Source organism: Erpetoichthys calabaricus, chromosome 8 (assembly GCF_900747795.2).
Source record: "Erpetoichthys calabaricus chromosome 8, fErpCal1.3, whole genome shotgun sequence".
Lineage (NCBI taxonomy): Eukaryota > Metazoa > Chordata > Cladistia > Polypteriformes > Polypteridae > Erpetoichthys > Erpetoichthys calabaricus.
Genome location: NC_041401.2, coordinates 124,008,852 through 124,030,808, shown reverse-complemented (window position 1 = coordinate 124,030,808; position 21,957 = coordinate 124,008,852). Strand labels below are relative to the sequence as shown.

General features: G+C 37.4%; 1 protein-coding gene across 1 annotated transcript in view; it reads left to right on the top strand.

Moving 5' to 3' along the window:
* ubr4 (ubiquitin protein ligase E3 component n-recognin 4) overlaps nt 1-21,957 on the top strand; it is a 188,233-nt gene that overhangs the window by 114,871 nt on the left and 51,405 nt on the right. Inside the window, 8 exon segments of the mRNA XM_028807429.2 lie at nt 7,353-7,546; nt 7,644-7,883; nt 12,449-12,587; nt 12,979-13,104; nt 14,205-14,333; nt 16,310-16,653; nt 17,946-18,036; nt 18,125-18,209. Of these exon segments, the coding sequence (XP_028663262.2) occupies nt 7,353-7,546; nt 7,644-7,883; nt 12,449-12,587; nt 12,979-13,104; nt 14,205-14,333; nt 16,310-16,653; nt 17,946-18,036; nt 18,125-18,209 (1,348 nt within the window).

The following is a 21,957-nucleotide window of genomic DNA, read 5'->3' as shown; positions in this document are numbered from 1 at the left end:
CCTACTTGCTATTTAAATATCCATCTCAACAAGTGAATAACAGCCGGTTTCCTTACTCATCAACAATGTAAAGTAACTGCCATATATATTCTTTGTCATTTGGTGGTATTGTTGCTTTAACACTAGAATCCCTGAAGCCTATGAAGAAAACACATAATGCCGGGCCACCTTAAATTCCCTCACACACCTCCTCATCAGCATCTTTTGCTTTGCAAATGTGTCAATCAGCAGGCAGCCTGCTATTCCATCCTGCACCAACGCAGCTTTAGTCGTACACCAAGTTCTGTTTATCTGGGTGTGAGGTGCCTTGAATTGTAAAGGGTAACTAATATATCATTATTTGGAGCACATACACTTCATGTGTGTTCTGTGTCTACGACGATCATGGTAAATGTAGGAGGACAGGAAATACAAGGCAAGAAATGTTGAACACACAAATAAACCAGAAACGTTTTTCATGTTCTGTTGGCAAAATGCTGATGTGAAGACTGAAGTCCTAGTATCAAATAAACACTTTCACGAAAGACACAGATATAACAAAATAAGTTACTTTGGTTAAATTGTCAAAAAAAAGTGCAAAGAAATTGGGATAAGGTACTACACACACACACATATACTGTATATACTCGAGTATAAGACGACCTGAATATAAGCCGAGGTACCTAATTTTACCTACAAAAACTGGAAAAACTTATTGACTCGAGTATAAGCCTAGGGTGGGAAATGCAGCAGCTACTGGTAAGTTTCAATAATCAAAATAAATACCAATAAAATTACCGTACATCAATTGAGGCATCAGTAGGTTAAATGTTTTTGAGTATTTATTTCAAAGAAAAACAGTAAATTAGCTCTGTAAGTGGAGAAGAGGGTCAACAAAAACAATATGGTATCTCTCTCTCGCACGTGCGTGTGTGTGTCTCTCTCGCGCTCTCTCTCTGTACACTCCAGCTTTCTGTCGGGTTGGCGGGGGCAGCGGGACCTGACTCGAATATAAGCTGAGGGTGACGTTTTTCAGCACATTTTTGGTGCTGAAAAACTCTGCTTATATTCGAGTATATATGGTATATTAAAAAGTTTAATTGCGATTAATCGCATGACTTTGTGTAATTAATCATGATTAATCTCAATTTTTTTTTTATGTTGAAATTTTACCACAAAGATTTTTATGCGCAATCAGACCATATTAAGAAGGATGGACACAATATAATGGCATATAAATGTACTTCATGTATTCAGGTGACTGGAACAAGAGGAAATAAAGACAAAACTTCAACTGTGAGGATGCTTTATTCACTCATACTCTAGGGCTGTGGAATGCTGAACATAGAAAACAAACAATTGGGCTTATATTGTTAAACAGATGACATATTTAAGACATGTAGTCTCATACTGCAGTCTCCATGTATTTCTCAATAATGCTTAATAAATCTCACTCAAAAGCCATACAAAAACTCCAGAAACAGGATTTTATAAACAGAATACAATTCAAAATTGTTAATGTAGTTAGCCAAGTTAATTTCTCAGCAGAAACAGCAGGTGGTCTTTTGGATTATTATGAATAATACACTGTCTATTTTATTAAACCAAGCCAGTTGCTTAAACATACAAGTTTGGTCACATTTCCAGAGGACAAGGCAGCTTGCTTTTTCTGCACAATATGCCCAGAGAGTGAAAACAACCTCTCACAAGGCACTGATGTGGCAGTTGTTGCCAAGTACTTGCATGTAAGACAAGCTAGCTGTTTGTATACCAGAACATGTGTGCAACACCACTTTAGGGGGCAATCCTCCATGCTGATGACAGGCTCTGCTTTATAGCGCTCCAGACATTTTTGAAAACAGTCCTCCTCATCAGATTCTGACTCTGAAGCCACTAAGAGAGATGTCTTCTTCTTTGGGGGTTCTGATGTTGCAGCTTGCACTGGTTGCCGTATCTCTTCTTTGAGGATGCCAGCAATCAATGACCACCCCTCAGCTCTGTGTAGGCTCTTAAGTGCTGTGGAAATCTTTAGCCATGTATTGTTTGTTTTTTTCCTTCCGTTTCTCCATGTCCATGGTGAAATTGTGCTTGAGCTTAATTATATAGGCTGGGTCATCCTCTGAACTCTCCATCACCCAAGACAGAAAGAACTTGCCGCTAAAGTTAGAGACTCCACACTCCCACTAATGATCACTGGAGACACACATTTTTCAATGACGGCGTGTGAGATTGCTAGAAAAAAAAAAAAAAGTGTGTATTACCTGCAGGGCTCTAGCAATGCCTCCAGCTTCTGAAGTTTCTCAAGCTCAGCATTTGTTGGCATGACCACATTAGTTTTATGTAGGGCTCATGCATCTCTTCGTGGTTACTCGTTTCTTCGCAAACGCTTCACCATCTCCAGAGTGGAGTTCCATCTAGTCGGTACGTCTTGTACGAGTGTCTCAGTCTTCAGGCCATGCGCGACTTGCTGTTTCTCAAGTTCTGCAGTATTTGATGACTGTGCCTGAAGTGCCCCACCACCATTTGGCATTTGGAAAGTGCACCGTCAAATGCACTATTCTCCAGAGACACTGACAGAATGTTGAATTCTGTGCGTGATGCATGGCATGTGTTCGAAAGGCAGCTGTCTTGCTGTTGAAATTAAATTTTGTGCACTATCTGTACTGAGTGTGCTTACTTTATTCTAAATGTTCGGCGCATGTTTCGGCATGATGTCTCTCCAATTTTTTCATGACCATCAAAGCATGTGAATGCAGTTTCCACAGTTAGTTGATATAATGAGTTGTAAACCCGAGGTAGCAATGATTTCTAAGTTATGTCCAGTATTCGCCAGTAAGGGTGACCGTCTCTGTGATCTCCAACTCCTTAGCTAGTTTTGCCCTCTCTGAATCATACATCTCGTGTATCATAGTTACGACTGTGGCTCTTGAGGGTAATTCATAAGTTGGGTCGTTAGACACGATCCGAATTATGTCGCGCAGACCTTCGTCCTCAACTATGTAAATCGGCCTGCATGCTGTGGCTATTCATTTAGCAATTGCTTCCGTTAATTTGCTGGAGGTTAACGCATCCATTGGTTTCTGCCAAACACTGTCAGGCGTGGTCTGTCGCATATTACTTGGGCTAATGCTATTGGTATAAAATAGATGTTTGGCTTGCATGTGATATTGTAGGCTGCTTGTACTCTGGTGATAACTAAACTCAGCTTGACAGTAACTACACACAACCTTAGTTTTATCAAGTGAGCCATCGGGCAAAATTTTGAAACTGAACTTCCCATTTATTGGTCCTTTTTCCATCATTCAACAATTAGGAATATAGAGTAACTTCTGCAAGAAATAACTTGAAGGCAAGAGTGGCATGCATTCAGTTTGCAGGCTCAGCTTGAGCTACGGGAATTTCATAGGGTCAAAAAGAACCTGCGTTAACGGTTCTCATTTTTAAAGGCGTTAAAGTTAGAGTGCGTTAACGCGTTAACTTTGATAGCCCTAATATATATACAGTTGTGCTTGAAAATTTGTGAACCCTTTAGAATTTTCTATATTTCTGCATAAATATGAGCTAAAACATCATCAGATTTTCAATCAAATCCTAAAAGTAGATAAAAAGAAACCAGTTAAACAAATAAGACAAAAATATTATACTTGGTCATTTATTTATTGAGGAAAATGATCGAATATTACGTATTTGTGAGTGGCAAAAGTATGTGAACCTCTAGGGTTAGCAATTAGTTTGAAGGTGAAATTAAGAGTCGGGTGTTTTCAATCAATGGGATGACAATCAGGTGTGAGTGGGCACCCTGTGTTATTTAAAGAACAGGGATCTATCAAGTCTGCTCTTCACAACACGTTTGTGGAAGTGTATCATGGCACGAACAAAGGAGATTTCTGAGGACCTCAGAAAAAGAGTTGTTGATGCTCATCAGGCTGGAAAAGGTTACAAAACCATCTCTAAAGAGTTTGAACTCCACCAGTCCACAGTCAGACAGATTGTCTACAAATGGAGGAAATTCAAGACCATTGTTACCCTCCCCAGGAGTGGTCAACCAACAAAGATCACTCCAAGAACAAGGCGTGTAATAGTCGGCGAGGTCACAAAGGACCCCAGGGTAACTTCTAAGCAACTGAAGGCCTCTCTCACATTGGCTAATGTTCATGTTCATGAGTCCACCATCAAGAGAACACTGAACAACAATGGTGTGCATGGCAGGGTCGCAAGGAGAAAGCCACTGCTCTCCAAAAAAAACAGTGCTGCTCATCTGCAGTTTGCTAAAGATCACGTGGACAAATCAGAAGGCTATTGGAAGAATGTTTTGTGGATAGATGAGACCAAAATAGAACTTTTTGGTTTAAATGAAAAGCATTATGTTTGGAGAAAGGAAAACAGTGCATTCCAGCATAAGAACCTTATCCTATCTGTGAAACATGGTGGTGGTAGTATTATGGTTCGGGCCTGTTTTGCTGCATCTGGGCCAGGACGGCTTGCCTTCATTGATGGAACAATGAATTCTGAATGACCAGCAGCCCCACGATTCTCGAAAGAATCGCAAATCCAAGAATGGCAATCACTTTCTGTTCCCTCCGATATTTGTAGGGATGAAATATCATGGAGGGTGGGTGCGTCTACAGTGCCACTCACAGTATGGCGGCGACGTTGACGTACGATTCTGCTAGTCATGAGGCCTGTTTCAGAAGCACGTTGTAGGCGCCTTCGTGTATTGTTTTTATCCATGCAGTCTCGCATTTGGCAGCGGCGGCAGTGTGAACAACTTGCCTGTTGCCTCTGGCATCTGTGCATATATACTGTACAATCTGGCATGCACGCTGTACCTCAGGTTTAGTTTACAGGTCGTAGGCATACGGGCTCGTTTTTGTATTACTAAGCGTTGAGCTCCTTCGTTTTGGAGCTGTGACTCCTTATTGTTTTTATCTATGCAATCTCGTGTTTGTTGTTCTGTGGCTGTGTCGTTAGGTAGACGTCGTTTACTGTTAGGAATCATAATTCAACTTACTTTTAATACTGATTGGTAGATGCAAAAGCAAATGAACTATTGCAGGATCTAATGCATTCCATAAAGCTGTTACTTTCGGTTACATTGTTAGTCAAAAGCTCCCATACATATTCAGGATATTCATCCAAAGCAGGCAGCTTAACTTGACCTTTTTGACAACAACGTGTAAACTCATGAGTTATACTGCCAGTTTTTTCTTCAAGGAAGTTACGTGAACAACAATGACTGCAAATGACACTAATTAATCCCAATGAATTTTCATGAACAGTGGACTCATTATAGAATGCGTTCTCAGGTAACTGGCGGAATTGTTCAGGGTCTGTCTGTCGTTGCTGTCTTTGGCTTTTTCTTTGTTGGAATACTGAACGTCTTAAATCTTTTAAACGACTTTGTAGCCCTTCTGCATTTTCTTTTTGGATCCGTGCCTCTCTTGCATGTAGTGTTTCAGAAGTGCGTTGTAGGCGCCTTCGTTTATTTTCATCCGTACGGGCTTGGTTTTGTATTTGTAATCGTTGAGCTCTTTGTTTTTGGAGCCGTGACTTCTTTGCTTCTGGTGTTTGTGAAGCGCGTTGTAGGAGCCTCCGTTTATTGTTTTTATCAGTGCGGTCTCGTTTTTGTTTCTGTGTTACTGAATTTCCGTTATGTGATTCAAACATGCCACACAGACTTAGTTTACAGGTTGTGTTGTTTGGGCGCCACCTACTGACTCTAGGAAGCCGCTGCGTTTGACTCTGGGGCACAGTGCGCATGCGCTTTGGTGCGTCCGCCGTGCATAAATTAAACTGTTGTTTAGTAATATAGATATCAGAGAATTCTAAAGGAAAATGTCAGGACATCTGTCCATTAACTGAATCTCAAGAGAAGGTGGGTCATGCAGCAAGACAATGACCCTAAGCACACAAGTCGTTCTACCAAAGAATGGTTAAAGAAGAATAAAGTTAATGTTTTGGAATGGCCAAGTCAAAGTCCTGACCTTAATCCAATCGAAATGTTGTGGAAGGGCCTGAAGCGAGCAGTTAATGTGGGGAAACCCACCAATATCCCAGAGTTGAAGCTGTTCTGTATGGAGGAATGGGCTAAAATTCCTCCAAGCCGATGTGCAGAACTGATCAACAGTTACCAGAAACGTTAAGTTGCAGTTATTGCTGCAAAGGGGGGGGGTCACACCAGATACTGAAAGCAAAGGTTCACATACTTTTGCCACTCACAAATATGTAATATTTGATCATTTTCCTCAATAAATAAATGACCAAGTATAATATTTTTGTCTCATTTGTTTAACTGGTTTCTCTTTATCTACTTTTAGGACTTGAGTGAAAATCTGATGATGTTTTATATATATAATATAGCCTGTTCAGTGTGACATTTTAGCTTTTTCTTTGCACAAATTTCTGCACTTGTTGTAGCTTCCTGAGTGACAGGAGTGTGTCTTGCTCTCATTGGCTAAAACAAAACTTAAAAGCAATAAGTAAAGGAAAAAAAATGTAATACTCAATTTCTTCTTTTAATTTTTTTTTGCCTTACTAAACTGATGTCCTATGACAAATTTGACTTTATTTTTATTTTTTAAGACTGCTTTCACTTAGAAACGAGTATTCATTCATAATCACCCAATGCATATTATGTTTTGATTTTTATATTTTTTGTTTTTTTGTAAGTAGTTTTGGGTAAAGCTGTCTGCTAAGTAAATATTAAAGAAGCAGTTACCGATTATCATATGACATTCTGTTTCATTTCTGAAACACAGATTTACATTAACTGAGTTTATATTAAACCAAACAAAATGACATGACCTAGGAGTGAAAAAGAAAAAAAAATGATTTAATACATTTAACTTACTTTAGCAATTCCAAGAATGTTTTCCAATATTTTTATGTGAATTTCTGGTTGAAAGTGCAGTGCCAAATGTGCATTTTTCTGGTTTCTCCTTAATTTTGTATTTAAAAATATTTTGTGAAAAAAGTGTGCCATTTGTTGCATTTGTTTGAGAGCTGCAGTATTTTTTGCATCTTTTTAATGATTAAAACATAAGCACGCAATCTTTTACTGGAGAAATAAAATCACATCAGTGGCATCCCTTGCTATTTCAATACACTGTTCTTCATATGTACTGCCTGGAATTCTTAACCCATATTCATATGTATTCAACAAAATATATTTTATATATATATTTCAAATCTGATTTATTGACCAATTTGACAGCCTTAATTTTACAGTTTTGTTTTCATGATTTAAAGATGCTAAATGCAAGTTTAATGGGCATGGTCATATATTAATTGACAAGCACTAAATGTATTCTTTTTGAAAACTAGAAATTTCAGTCTCAATATAAATCAACAAATTCTACTTTTTCTTTTGGCAGAATATCAAGCTCTCTTCCATTAAGGTGGATACACGTTACACCACAACTCAGCAGGTTGTGAAGCTAATTGGTAGTCATACTATCAGCAAGGTTACTGTAAAGATTGGTGACTTGAAGCGTACCAAAATGGTACGAACCATCAACCTATACTACAATAACCGTACTGTCCAGGCCATCGTAGAACTGAAGAACAAGTAAGCCTTTTCTGATGAGTTTGATAGTTTAGGTACTGCAGTTAGTAGCCCTTAAAGCCATCACTTTTGAAATGTCTATTGGTATTTGTTTCACCAGGCCTGCTAGATGGCACAAAGCCAAGAAAGTTCAGCTGACTCCTGGCCAGACAGAGGTAAAAATTGACCTCCCATTGCCAATAGTTGCATCAAACCTGATGATCGAATTTGCAGATTTCTATGAGAATTATCAGGCCTCCACAGAGACACTGCAGTGCCCTCGCTGCAGTGCTTCTGTTCCAGCAAATCCAGGTGTCTGTGGTAACTGTGGAGAAAATGTCTACCAGTGTCATAAGTGCAGGTGAGTGTAAGCTGTAAACTGTTTAATTTTCTATGCTTTTGTGGAGGATGCATTTTTATGACAATTGTATCTAAATATGAAATGTATTCAAATGTATTTCAAGGTATGCTGTCCACTCAGTTTAGCATTACTGCAGACATAGCTGGGTGACATTGCCAGATTTTTTAATCTCCTCTAACCTGACTTGCACAAGTTCTAGCATTTTGGTTGGATAGCTTCTTTTGTCGTGTAGGAAATGGACACTGCAAAGTAGAGAACATCTCTATTCTCTGAAGTTAGGTTATTGTAAGAAAGTAGTATAGGATTTAATATAGTATTTTCTGGTAGTTTTTCTTATCCTCCTGCAGCCTCGTATAGTGTGGCTCCAAAAACTTAACATAGATGAAAAATGGTGGGACATTTTATTTGATGAGGATTTTGTTCATTTGGGTAATCTAAAGAACATGGTAGTTCAAATTGAGTCTATAATCTTTTTTTTTCTTTTTTGCTATACTAAAAGCATAAATGTCAATATATGCGTTGATTTAATGTTTGCTTTCTGGAGGGTGTTGGCATCATCCTTTTGGGGAATGTTTGAGTGAAATGCAGAAACTCACCATGGACAGGAAAAAAGCAGTCAACTTGAAGTTTATGTATGTTTTATCGTGAAAGTGTCCATGAAAGGCACTTTAGTTTTCAAAGTTGTTTTTTTTTTGTTATTGTTTATTATCCCTGAAAGTGCCTAAATTATTAACATTGTTTCACTTGTATACCTTGCCATTTTAACTTCTAGAATCCTTGATAAGAGCCTTTGTGATGGATTCTACATCTTTGAAATACCTTAACAATGGCTTTGACCAAGCATGCTCTCAGTTTCCTCCACTGCAAGGGCTGAACCGTTCTTAACAGTGACTGGCTATATTGAATGTATTTTACATAAAATATCTTAAGAAAGTCTTGTCCTCCAAAGATCCCAAGTTGCTACTTCTAAAAGGTTTTAACCTAGACAAGCACAATTGAACCTTTTAATACTTGTGACCTGGGTTAGAAAAGGGCAGTTTCAGTGAGATAATACCCAGACTTTATTTCATTTTTTATGTTTACTTGCAGAGAACCCAGGTAAATGCTCAAATTTAAATAAAATAATGAATTAAAATATAAAACCTAAACAAATCAGAGCAAGCTTCATATAAAGAGGCTAATTGACTTTAGTCATTATAGTGTTTGTTGTTTTAAGCAAGACATGATGCTTGTTCTCTCTTCTCCTCTTGTGATATCTTTCTCTCTATGCCAATTGTGATTTCTCTGAAAATGCTTCTCAAATTATTTCCCTTATACACTGCCTTGTTGGCTGATTGTGCAAAATTTAGCAGTAGTTGCATCAACTGAAATTGAACAACTGATAACTCCCAATTGTCTTGCTCGTCAGTGAAGTTACTTTCAGCTAAATATGTTAACATGGTACTGGCATGGTCCCAGACATTTATTTCATATCTTCTTAGAAGCACATACACACTGGTCAGATTTTCAGAGCTGAAACACCCACTCTCTGGCCACTTTATTAGGTACACTTTGCTAATATCGAGTTAGACCTCCTTTTGCCTTCAGAACTGCTGTAATTCTTCGTGGCAGAGATTCAAGAAGGCATTGGAAACATTTCTCAGGTGTTTTGGTCCATATTGACATGAAAGCATCATGCAATTTCTGCAGATTTGTCAGCTGCACATCCATGTTGCAGATCTCCCGTGCCTTCCACCACATCCCAGATGTGTCAATGTCAATTTATTTATATAGCACATTTAAAACAACATAGTAGTGCTGTGGCCAAAGTGCTTTACAGTAAAAGAAAAAAAACCAACATAAAAACATAAATAGAAATAAAATATATGAAGATAAAATAAAATACATAATAAATAGAAGTAATGTTATATAATCACAAAGAGGAAACCATCAGTATTACTGAAGGTCACGGAATGCAAGTGAATAGAAATGAGTTTTTAATCTTGTTTTGAACAGTTCAATTGTAGACTCCTCCTTTATGTAATGAGGTAAAGAGTTCCACAGGCGAGGGGCAGCAGCTGCAAAAGCCCTGTCCCCCTTGGTTTTACACTTGGTGCAAGGGACAACCAGAGACAACTGACCAGAAGATCTAAGCACTCTGGATGGCTGGTGTAAAACACACAATTCAGATAGATAGGCAGGAGCAAGCCCATGTAAAGATTTAAAAACTAGCAGCAAGATTTTAAAATCAATTCGAAAACTGAGGGGCAGCCAGTGTAAAGAAGCTAAAATAGGAGAAACAGAGTCATACTTTCTTTCCCCAACCAGAAAGCGAGCAGCAGCATTTTGGACCAACTGTAACCTGTGTATCAGAGATTTGTTAATTCCAGAATACAGCGAATTGCAGTAATCGAGGTGAGAAAAAATAAACGCATGAGTAGCTTTCTCAAGATCCCTAGAAGAGCAGTTGAAGAGGTTTACCTAATATAGAGGCCAGTGGGTGTATATAAGTTAATAGTAATAGTTTTTTCTATAATTACATTTACATTTGCATATCTTCCAATATCCTTTCTTAGCCTCCATCCTATGAGTCAGTCATGTGCTTGCTTCTCCAATCCTTCTGTGTAACAAAAATGCACCTACCTGTTAAACTCTTGTTTAAGTACCTACAATACAATCTTGTTCAGTTTTATTACTTAAAAACTACATTTTATATAAATAATCCTATAATAATCCTAATATCCATACAAATTAATGTTATGAGTCTTATTTAACAAAATAAAAAGTACTATTTTTTTACTTCCCATGAATGGGCCTTAAAAGGACTGTTGATTACACTGCATCTCCAAGCTTGCCAGTGGTTTAATTCCATTGGTCTGCTATCACAGTGCTGTTGCTGCAAAACTCCACTTCTTTTTTTCTCTTAACTGACTTCATTCTCCTCTTTCTTGTCCACCGCTCACATGGGCTCCAAGATGAGATGTTTGTCTTGCTTCCCACCTTCATGAACCAATCCATGCAGGGATTGAAACTTCCCAAGGCCAATGGGTTTTTGTGAAGTGAGAGTCTTAATAGACCATTTTTGTCCCTTCTACCACTTGCCTTGCTAAGCTGTCTGCATAACACGCCTTTGTCTCTACTCTTCTTCTGTCTTTCTCTCTCTCTCCGGTCTGGTCTGCTTCTGGTATAATATTTTTAGTTTGAGAAAACTTGTTTGGTCTAACATCTTTTTTAACAGTTCTGTAAATTAGCAGACTCTTGCAGAAATACATACAATAAGGAACAAAGGTGAATGTTAATCATTAATGATAAACATATCTACCATTTCATCTTAGTGTTCATTACTATTAATGAATAATTAGGTTCTCCGAGTTACTTCCCATTGTATGTATTCTGTGTGTAGTGATCAGGAGGGACAGCGTGTAGATCCTAGGCCAGAAGGTCCAAATTACAAAAAAAAGAAAAAAAAAATTCTGAAGTTGTTTGCATATCTCCAGAACTGTCAGAGTTAGTGTAATTCCTAGGATAGATTCGGATAGAATTTCCAACATATACAAGGAAATTGCAAAACCATCATGTTGTTGTTTGCTGCTAGAGCAGCTCCCACTTAAAGCCTCTTATTTGCACTAGACTTGGGTTTAAAAAAATATTACATTCATAGCGCTGTGTGTGCTTTAAAATATCTCCTCTTGAGGAAGATGGCTTCATGCTTTTATTTGTAAGTTTTGAATAAAGATAATACTGGTTTTCAATGACAGGATGTTTATCTTTGTAATTTTAAGAAGCTCTGCATCTATGTTCTTTATTCTAAATCATAAATGTTAATTTCTGTAAGGAAATGGGGTGTTGTCATACTTGCAAATCTGCAAGTTAGAAGTGGGATTTGAAGGCCTCTTGCAAAGTTAACTGGAAGCCTTGTGTATATTAAGTCATCAAGTTCAGACCTTTGAGGTGAAACATTGTCAGTATTTCTGTACTTTAAAGGAACATGTTTTAATTCTATTTTTAGGAATAATTTTCAATCCACTGTTTCACCTCACCAAAGTTGATGATAAAATGGGAAATGTTTGATTCCATTTGGTTGATGAATACAGCTGACTGTCACCAGTCATACAAATAGAAGTAGAAAATAAAAGTTCATTACATCTGAAGACATCATACATAGGCTACATGTAGAGTTTTGTCGTGAAATGTTATTTTTGGTCTTTGTTTTATGAGAAAATAATATTTTTTCAGTGTTTGAAAAGACCTACTGTTTTTTTCTTTTTAAAAAATATGTAAGCCATATTTTTTCCTACAGTCAGATATTAAACTGTTCGTTCATTTCTCTGAGCTGATAAATGGAATTAGGCTGTAACCCCAAAAAGAGGTACAAAGCAAACTCTGGAATCTGTGTGCTGAATGATGATCTATCAATAAAAGTCCGGCTTGAGTTTCTAAGTATTCTTATTTAAAATCTTTACAGCTTTTATTTCTTTTGTTTTAAGCATTTTTTCCCCTCAACAATGTTAATGTATACTATCATATACAGGTGGGACCTCTGTGCAGTTGTTCAGTAACTATTGATGTTGATCTTTTTTGTTAAGATCTATTAATTATGATGAGAAGGATCCCTTTCTTTGTAATGCCTGTGGGTTCTGCAAATATGCCCGCTTTGATTTCATGCTCTACGCAAAGCCTTGCTGTGCTGTGGATCCAATTGAGAATGAAGAAGACAGAAAGAAGGTGAGCTGGTACTATTTGTTCGTGGTAGGTTAGGAAAGTCACAATATGGTTGATACACTATGTTGCATCTAAACTGCAGGGTGAATGAGGAAAACATCCATTCAAGTTTTATGATTACTCCCTGCATTTAAAACACATACTACTATTTTTACTGCCAGGTGTAAATGCATCAGGAGAGATGTTTCTTTGTGCTGTGGTACCAAGACTGATATTTCACATTAACTAACGAATAAATGTGGTGACATTTCCTTTCATTTTCAGTGCAATATAGAAAATGTTGCATAACTTCTTGGGCTTAACCATTTTTAGATTTGTAAATGTTGTTGGAGGCATTTACAGAATTCGTAATGTATTTCTAAAAAGAATTTAACTTTTGATATATGCCCTTTAGGCTGTAACCAATATTAACACACTGCTTGACAAAGCTGACCGTGTATACCATCAGCTTATGGGTCATCGGCCACAGCTAGAAAGCTTACTCTCCAAAGTGAATGAAGCAGCACCAGAAAAAGCCCAGGTAACAGACTTGCTTATTTTATTTATTTATTCATTTATTGAATGAATGAAAGGAAGAAAGTTGTCTTAATGAGAGGTGTGAATCTGGGTGATTATTTCATTATGTATTCACTCCTCCTAGAAAGTAGGACAAGACTGAAAATTTTTTGGGAAAGTAAAATGTATTTCGGTTTTAGTTGTAATTTAAATAAGCAAAAAAAGACACATTTACAAAACTGCACAACCCCTGAAAAACATACTGTGTAGTGTATGTGAATAATTGGTGATGTAAAAATAGCCCTTATCCTTACCTGTGGAATTATAATGTTCCTATTATTGCTATATGTTCCTTCATTTTGGTGCTCCATTGTCCTCCATTACAATGCTGTGCATTTTATTCATTAGTAATTCTAAATTTTATAAGTGAGATGAAATGTGTATTTGTGTTATCACTGGATACATGGGCATACCTTGGAATTGACTGGTATCTTGATTGGAGTTAATCCAGCTGTAGCCAGATGTTACAATGAATTGTCTGTAACCATGTAGAGAATTTGTTCAGAATGTGAATATGTGTATATTCCTCAGCTTCACTACCCAATCAGTTTCAAGCAGGAGTGTTATTGTTGATATTTCTTCATGTTTGTTTTTCGAAAACCTGTAGCTGACACCATAACAAAAAAGCGACTTTGCCAGTTTGGAAGTTGTTTGATGTGGTTTTTTGTCCCCAGCTTAAGAATTTATTTAAAATGCATTTAAAATATTACAAATTTCAAGTGGTTCTACCAGTGCACACCTGAAGAATGTTTTTTAAGCTTACACATTTCTAAACTGTGAACTGCTGAATGTGTTAAAACTTCAGTTTAGATATTGAAGAATATATCTAAGAAAAAAAATTAAACTTAGTGTATGACATATTGAAAAGGGTAGCTGTATAGGTTTTGTGGTTATTTCACCTATAAATTGTGTGCATCCTAATAACAAATTTATAATTGTAGCAGTTTAGTTATCCACATATTGCCATTCTGACTGAAAAATTTTCACTGTATTGTTAAGTAAACCATTCATTTGCTGGGAAATCGTTGTACAACCTTTACATATTTTCTTGCTTTGTATCTGCAGGATGACACTGGAGGAGGAACGGGGATTGGTACCACCACTACAAGTGTCAACCGGTATATTCAGCAGCTTGCACAAGAATATTGTGGGGACTGCAAGTCGTCTTTTGAAGAGCTTTCCAAAATTATCCAGGTGAGAACCTGAATTTTTTGCCTAAGGAGACGCATAATATGTTCAACCCACACCTCTCAGAAGGAAAAAAACATAATAACCATGCAAAAAATACAAATTAGGTTAAAGTCACATAATTACAACACAGAAGTTTCATATTTATTAACATTAACAAGGCTTGCCAATACATGTTCATTAATATTATAATTTAGATTTCTCCTGTTGAAAGCATAGTAAGTTTAGCCCAGGCTGATATTGTTTTGTAGATTCCAGAAAAATGAACTGATACTTAGTCTGCAGTATTAGTAGTTTAAAGGTGAAAAATTCAAATCAATAAAGTTTCAAAACTGTTGTGGAAACCTTCATGGCAGTGGGAATGAGGTGCGTGAATATTTTCTGCACCAATTTTATGTACTGCTGTAGCTGTTTTTTTCCCCTACTAAAATTAATGTAAAACTGAATTGGGATCAAAAGCAATTCTCATTGTTTACTTACTAGCTTGATCTAAAGTATTACTTCAAAGGCACTTCATGTTGCTGTTACTCTTCACATGCTCTCCAGTTTTTTGGGTTTTTTTTTGCTGAAATGATTCTGAGGTTTTATATTGTTATGGTACCCATTCCACTTGAGTTGTACCCATTAAGAAGATAACTTTTTAATGCGTTGTGCTTCCCTGAAACCAAACCATTATGTGGGTTGAAATAAAATTTGTCCAGGCAACATCATGTAGTACTTGTTAAACTGAAATATATGAAAGTGAAATAACAGTTTCATGAAAAAATGCATTTATTTGAAAGAGGAATGTAAGAGAGATCAAGTGCCACACTTTGTGCTGTGCAAGGCTGCGAAGTTCTGAATATATGCTTTTGATGATAGCGTTTTGAACATTTCAGATACATATCTGCCAGTTGTGCAACTTACACTGATGATATATTGTTTTTCTTATGGCTTAACTTATACTTGAATAAAAATAAATTGTACAGGACACTGTTGTGATTTTAATATGCTCCTACTAGCTCAACAGGAGTGACCCGCCCCTGGAGCAATTTTCCTGTCGCTCGCTCACTGTGGAACCTTCCAATTTACTTTACCTCCTGTCCACTGCATTAGCTCACCCTCCCTACTCTTCTTTCATTCCAAGTTCCCCACCTTAATTTTCTCTTCCAATTCTCTCTCTCAACCTTTTTTTTTTTTTGTTGTTGAACTTTCTCTAGTTAACCTGCTCAGACTTTTTATACTTTGTGGGTGCAGATGCTTTGCTTAATTACCTGCAAAGCGTCGAACAGGAAACTGGCTGAGCTGATTGTGTTTGCTTGTGAGTGAGCAGTCAACCAATATCCCAACCATATACTCAGTGGCTGCACGGCTTTCCAGCAACATGCATCCACACCCACCAAGTCTGAGCCACACAGTCTTTATAAAAATCACACACTGCCTCAGACCCTCAACTTGCTTCACCACATATACACTGTTAATTTATTTGTATCATAATTAAGATATTTGTTTTTACATAACGCAAGATTGTAAACTACAGTGAGTGTTAAACATATAAATAAAGTATTGCTTGCTACATCAGAACATTTGCTAGAGGAAAAATAGTGTGTCCTGTTTTGAGCTACAGTATACAATGCTAAGAGGTCTTAAGTTTCTACTAAGCACATGTGGAAAAGTTTCACCTGATGCTGACTAGCAATCTGTTATCTGGTCAAGGATAATTTTTATGAGTCCTTTAGTAAGTACATCTGAAAAAAATTTTTATAAAAAAAAAACTAAATCCAGTTTGTTGTGGGAACGGTATACAAAGTAAATGCAACCTTTACGTTCTACAGGTGTACTTCCTGTCAAGAAAGCAGTGCATGATCAGGAAAGAATGCAAATCTAATCCTGTAATTCTGAAGGATGTATTTTGTTATAATCATTTTATAAGGTGAATGATCTTATGTTGGGCATTTGGGGTTGAGCAGAATACTGACTTGGAGTTCTTTTTTCATTTACAGAAGGTACTTGCTTCCCGGAAAGAGCTACTAGAATATGATTTGCAACAACGTGAGGCTGCTACCAAGTCTTCGCGAACCACAGCACAACCCACTTTCACTGCAAGCCAGTATCGCTCACTTTCTGTGCTCAGCTGTGGACACACCTCTTCCACCAAATGCTATGGCTGTGCCTCAGCTGTCACAGAGCACTGCATCACTTTGCTTCGTGCCTTGACTACTAATAGTGCTATTCGGCAAATCCTGGTACTGCAAGGCCTCATCAAAGAATTGTTCGAGTACAACCTGCGCCGTGGAACATCTGCCATGCGAGAGGAGGTGCGCCAGCTGATGTGCCTGCTTACAAGGTATGAGAGGCTTGCTTTATTTTTGTTGATGATTTGTTTGTCCCTGCTAGTGGAGTTTTCAGAAGTAATAACTGACTGAAATGGGATGGCTTTTTAAACAGTTCAGTGTCTTATTTGTTTATTTTTTGTGTTAGTTCATGTCTGATTCAAAGTTACTGTCCAATAATAAATACTATGCTATCAAATCTGCTCTTAATAGCACAAGTGCTATCCTTCCCAAGAATATTCTTGTACAATTGGCCGTGTAACAACTAGTCATGATTATCTAGTGTATGGTTTTAGACTATTTTATTAATGATGGAAAAATAAGATTTGTTTTTTCAGTTTGTTTTGCCATAGTAAAAATTGTTACAATTGAGATAAAGACCATCTTTTGGAGGATTGTTTTATTTTAGTGTATCATGCCAGAGGATTTTCATTTGTGTGGTTTAAGGTGGTCATTGGTTATTTTTGCTTAAAAACATGACCTTTAACTAAGAACTCAACTTAGCATGCTCATTGTGGAAACAATGTTGTCCATGTAGTTTGTGCATGTATTGCATACAGAAAGACACTGGTTTTATTGGATCAGACTGGGGTGTGGTCGATATTTAACATCTTATTAAAGAAAGAAACGTCCTGTAATAGGACAATTCAGTGATCAGGCAGGATAAAAGCTGTTCATTGTATCTTTTAATTACTCCTCTGCAAAATGCCCTGCAGGGAGCATTCTTCAAAAGCATTCCGTTACCGCATTTTCAGAATGATCAGAATGGTCAGAGAAACAAAGAATACACATTCATTTTATAAACTGTTGAATTTACATACAGTGTCAATCAATGCATATATTTTACTGTGGTTGGTCCTTTGGTTTACACCCAAATGATTTATATAAAGTAAAAGTTTATTATATTCTGGTGGTTCTTATACATTTTGCAATGAGCCACCACCCTTGAAATTTCTGTGCATATAACAACTGTCCACTCTAGTTTATAGGACATCTGTTGATTTCTTAGTCATCCTTCAGTACATTTTGCATATTACATCAACCTTTCTTCTGGTACATTCTTTATTTACTTGACCATCTCAGTATTTTTCCTAAACCAATGCTTATATTTCAGTGCATATTTGTAGTTCACTTGACCTTTACCTCGTTTTGGATATTTATTAACACTTTATGCTTTTCTCTTAAAGATGAATGCTATGTTACCGTAAAATTATTCTTCCACAGAGGTCACTTCTAAGTTAATAATTAGACAGTTTTCATTTTCTCCTTTTCTAAATATGATTTTCCAACTCTTTTAATGTTATAGAGACAACCCTGAAGCAACACAGCAAATGAATGACCTCATCATTGCTAAAGTTTCTGCTGCTCTTAAAGGCCACTGGGCAAACCCTGACCTGGTAAATGCATCTCTTTGCATTACAGTGATATATATGTGATGGCACAATATCTTGGGAAAATGCAAGTTGTTTATTTCTCTTGTTTCAGGCCAGTAGTCTTCAATATGAAATGCTGCTTCTTACAGATTCCATCGCTAAGGAAGGAGGATGTTGGGAGCTACGTCTTCGTTGTGGTAAGTATTTAAAAGTTTGCATGTGACTTCTTAAAATTGTTCACTTTTGGTATGGGAAAATGTCTTCCCCAGTGTAATGTGACCTTTTTAAAATGTTTTCCCAGCCAAACCACAGTACATATGTAGCATCGTAGTTGGAATTGTAAACTCCCTAAAATGCTTTGAAAATGTACTTTTGTACACAACAGGAATCCTGCTATTATCACTTACATGTCACCATGTGATGTTTGTTTCAGGCTAAATGGTTTCATTAGACCACATACTTCGGTTTGTATTGCTTTTGCATCTTTTGATTCCACAAGACGGATCAGTGATACATTAAAATGCATGAACAAGCATACTTTTTACATAAATCACCTTACCTTTCCTTTGAATATGATTCTTAAGCCTTACCACACCATTACTTTTAACCCTTAAACTGCTGGAACCAGCTATATTCAGTTCCCAATGCAATTTGCCAGCATGCCGAAGCCAAGTATATCCGGCAAAGTACATTCGTTGAACGCCGCAACCGGCTAAAGTCGGTTTCCAGTGCAATTTGGAAACACGCCAGAGCCGAGCATATTTGGCGACATACATTCATTGAACTCCACAACTGGCTATAGTCTCTTCACAGAGCAATTTGCTAGCATGCCGGAGCTGATCAGTCAGTGATGTATATTCGTTGAGCAGCCAGCTCATGACCACTGACGCCCCCTGCAGCACTGCAGCCCCACTGTCCCTGGGATTTAGCTGCTGCACTAGACTAGCCTGCAAGCATCAGCGCTTACCTCTGTGTGCTTGCGTGCAGCCAGTTCAAGCACAGTGGGCTCGGTGATTTACTGAATTTCGTCAATGGCGTCAATTGCACCTTGTACATATAGTAGATTGCTGCAGTAGTTTTTTTTAATAGTTTTTATAGTTCATTGGCAGTGTGTAAAATGATCGGTGTTGCAGTAATTGTGACGCTTCTTGCATGAAAAAAAGTGTTCCATTAAAATTTCACATTTTCTTTGTGACGTTTACTTAAAAAGTGCGGCAAAAAAGTATTTGGCATCCAGGAGTGCATTAACTCCCAAGTGTGTGGCAGTTTAAGGGTTAACATCCATGATTGTTCTGAACAGTATTTTCAGAATGGGAAAATTTTGTTAATGGAAAGGGATGTTGCTTTTGATTTTTCCTGTTAATTTTTACCCAATCTTCCATGACAGAATGGGAGTCCACTGCTGTCACCATACGTTAATAAAGTGTAAGCAAATACAATTCTAGTCAACTATTTAGTATTTCTGAACATCTTCATGACATGGGCATACCACAGATTTACAGGAGCAATGCTTTTTCCACTAGAGTGAATTCTGGTGGTATCGATATTAAGCATGAAAAGCAACTATTACACATAACTCTGTTATTGAAACAACATGGGGGGGGGGAATCATGGGACATTTTTTTTTCTTTTCCACATTTTAGTATGTGACACTTTTGGAATACTTTTCCTAAAAATAAGTTAGCAAACATCTTGTGTGCACTCGGGCACTGTTTTAACAAGCTGTTTTTTAAAAAACAAACAAACAAAAAAAAAAAACACAAGGCATCAGGCTTTTATGCCTTCACTCTGATGTAGAGTTATTATTCTGGCATAGGTGGAGGTGTTCAGTTTTGCTCAAAACTGAGTTCTATTCAGTTAGTATTTAATTGTTGTATCCTGCTTCACTTCTGTTTCCAACAGCATCAGTACTGTCAATCTTTTTAAAGCATCTCCAAATGTTTAATGATATGCTTCGTATTAACTGATGAATGAATGTATAATACTACTCTTACATTTAGGTTGTTGGTATAGGCAATTAGCCAAGTATTTTACTGGAAGTGTGCTTATTTCTGGAGTGCCAGACAGAATTTTAGAAATGAAGAAATGATGGTATGGTATGGAATGAAGCAATATGGAAGCAATGAACCTTTACACCACTGGTAGTCCTGTGTTGCCAGTTAATGCAGAGGAAGAGTACAGTGAAAGTTTTTTTTTTTTTTAAATAACGTATAGGACAGGACGCTGTAAAACACACAAGACGGACATACATGTAGAGCTTGGTTGTTTACTGGCTATTTCGATTTCAAATTTATCTTGACACAGAATAAAACTTGCCATTGTAGATCTCTGTATTATAAAAAAAAACAGACATGATTTTCTTGGAGAGACATGTACACATCCCGCGAGACAAGTCTTTGAGCCAAGAGATTTAACCATGCCCGGTGCCGGAAATAAGAGACAGAATAGATGACAAAGTAGAACGTCGTAAAGAATTCAAAAACGTTGGCGTGGTACACATGCTAGTTAAAGATAATGGAAGTACGAAAATTCGAAAGTCTCAAAAAAGGATAGTAAAGATTGCATTAGCGCAAACAAATGGAAATTATTACTAGGTGAAATAATGGAACAGCGAAAAGAGATCGAATATATTGTTTGGATATACAGTGATCCCTCGCTATATCGCGCTTCGCCTTTCGCGGCTTCACTCTATCGCGGATTTTATATGTAAGCATATTTAAATATATATCGCAGATTTTTTGCTGGTTCGCGGATTTCTGCGGACAATGGGTCTTTTAATTTCTGGTACATGCTTCCTCAGTTTGCCCAGTTGATTTCATACAAGGGACGCTATTGGCAGATGGCTGAGAAGCTACCCAGCTTACTTCTCTCTCTCTCTCTCTCTCTCGCTGACTTTTTCTGATCCTGACGTAGGGGGATTGAGCAGGGGGGCTGTTCGCACACCTAGACGATACGGACGCTCGTCTAAAAATGCTGAAAGATTATCTTCACGTTGGCTATCTTCTGTGCAGCTGCTTCGTGAAGCGACATGCAGCACGGTGCTTTGCATACTTAAAAGCACGAAGAGCATGTATTGATTTTTTTTTATCTGTCTCTCTCTCTCTCTCTGCTCCTGATGGAGGGGGTGTGAGCTGCCGCCTTCAACAGCTTTGTGCCGCGGTGGTTCGCATACTTAAAAGCAAACAGCCCTATTGATTTGTTTGCTCCTTTGAAGAGGAAGATATGTTTGCATTCTTTTAATTATGAGACTGAACTGTCATCTCTGTCTTGTCATGGAGCACAGTTTAAACTTTTGAAAAAGAGACAAATGTTTGTTTGCAGTGTTTGAATAATGTTCCTGTCTCTCTACAACCTCCTGTGTTTCTGCGCAAATCTGTGACCCAAGCATGACAATATAAAAATAACCATATAAACATATGGTTTCTACTTCCCGGATTTTCTTATTTCGCGGGTGGCTCTGGAACGCAAACCCCGCGATGGAGGAGGGATTACTGTAAACTTTAAGTCTGAGACTTGTAGATCATCTAATTCGTGTTGCCATCAGGGGGAAAAAAAAAGTAGTATTCCCAATTAAGAGGCATATCCACAAGAATTAAGATTCCAAAAACGTTGGCGTGGTACACATGCAGAGCAGGTTAGAGATAATGGAAGTATGAAAATCTGAAAGTCTCAAAAAAAGGATAGTAAAGATCGCATTAGCGCAAACAAATGGAAATTATTACTCGGTGAAATAACAGAAAAGCGAAAAGAGATCAAATATATTGTTCGTATTTAAACATTAAGTCGGAAACTTGTAGATCGTCTAATTCGTGTTGCCAGCGACAATTAAAAGATTCCAAAAACGTGGGCACGGTATGAAGTCCCGTGAGACAGATACTTTTAACATGAGATTCTTTCAAGTCTCACTGTACTTTACAACCTTTGGAAGCAAGTCCTGCGAGACGG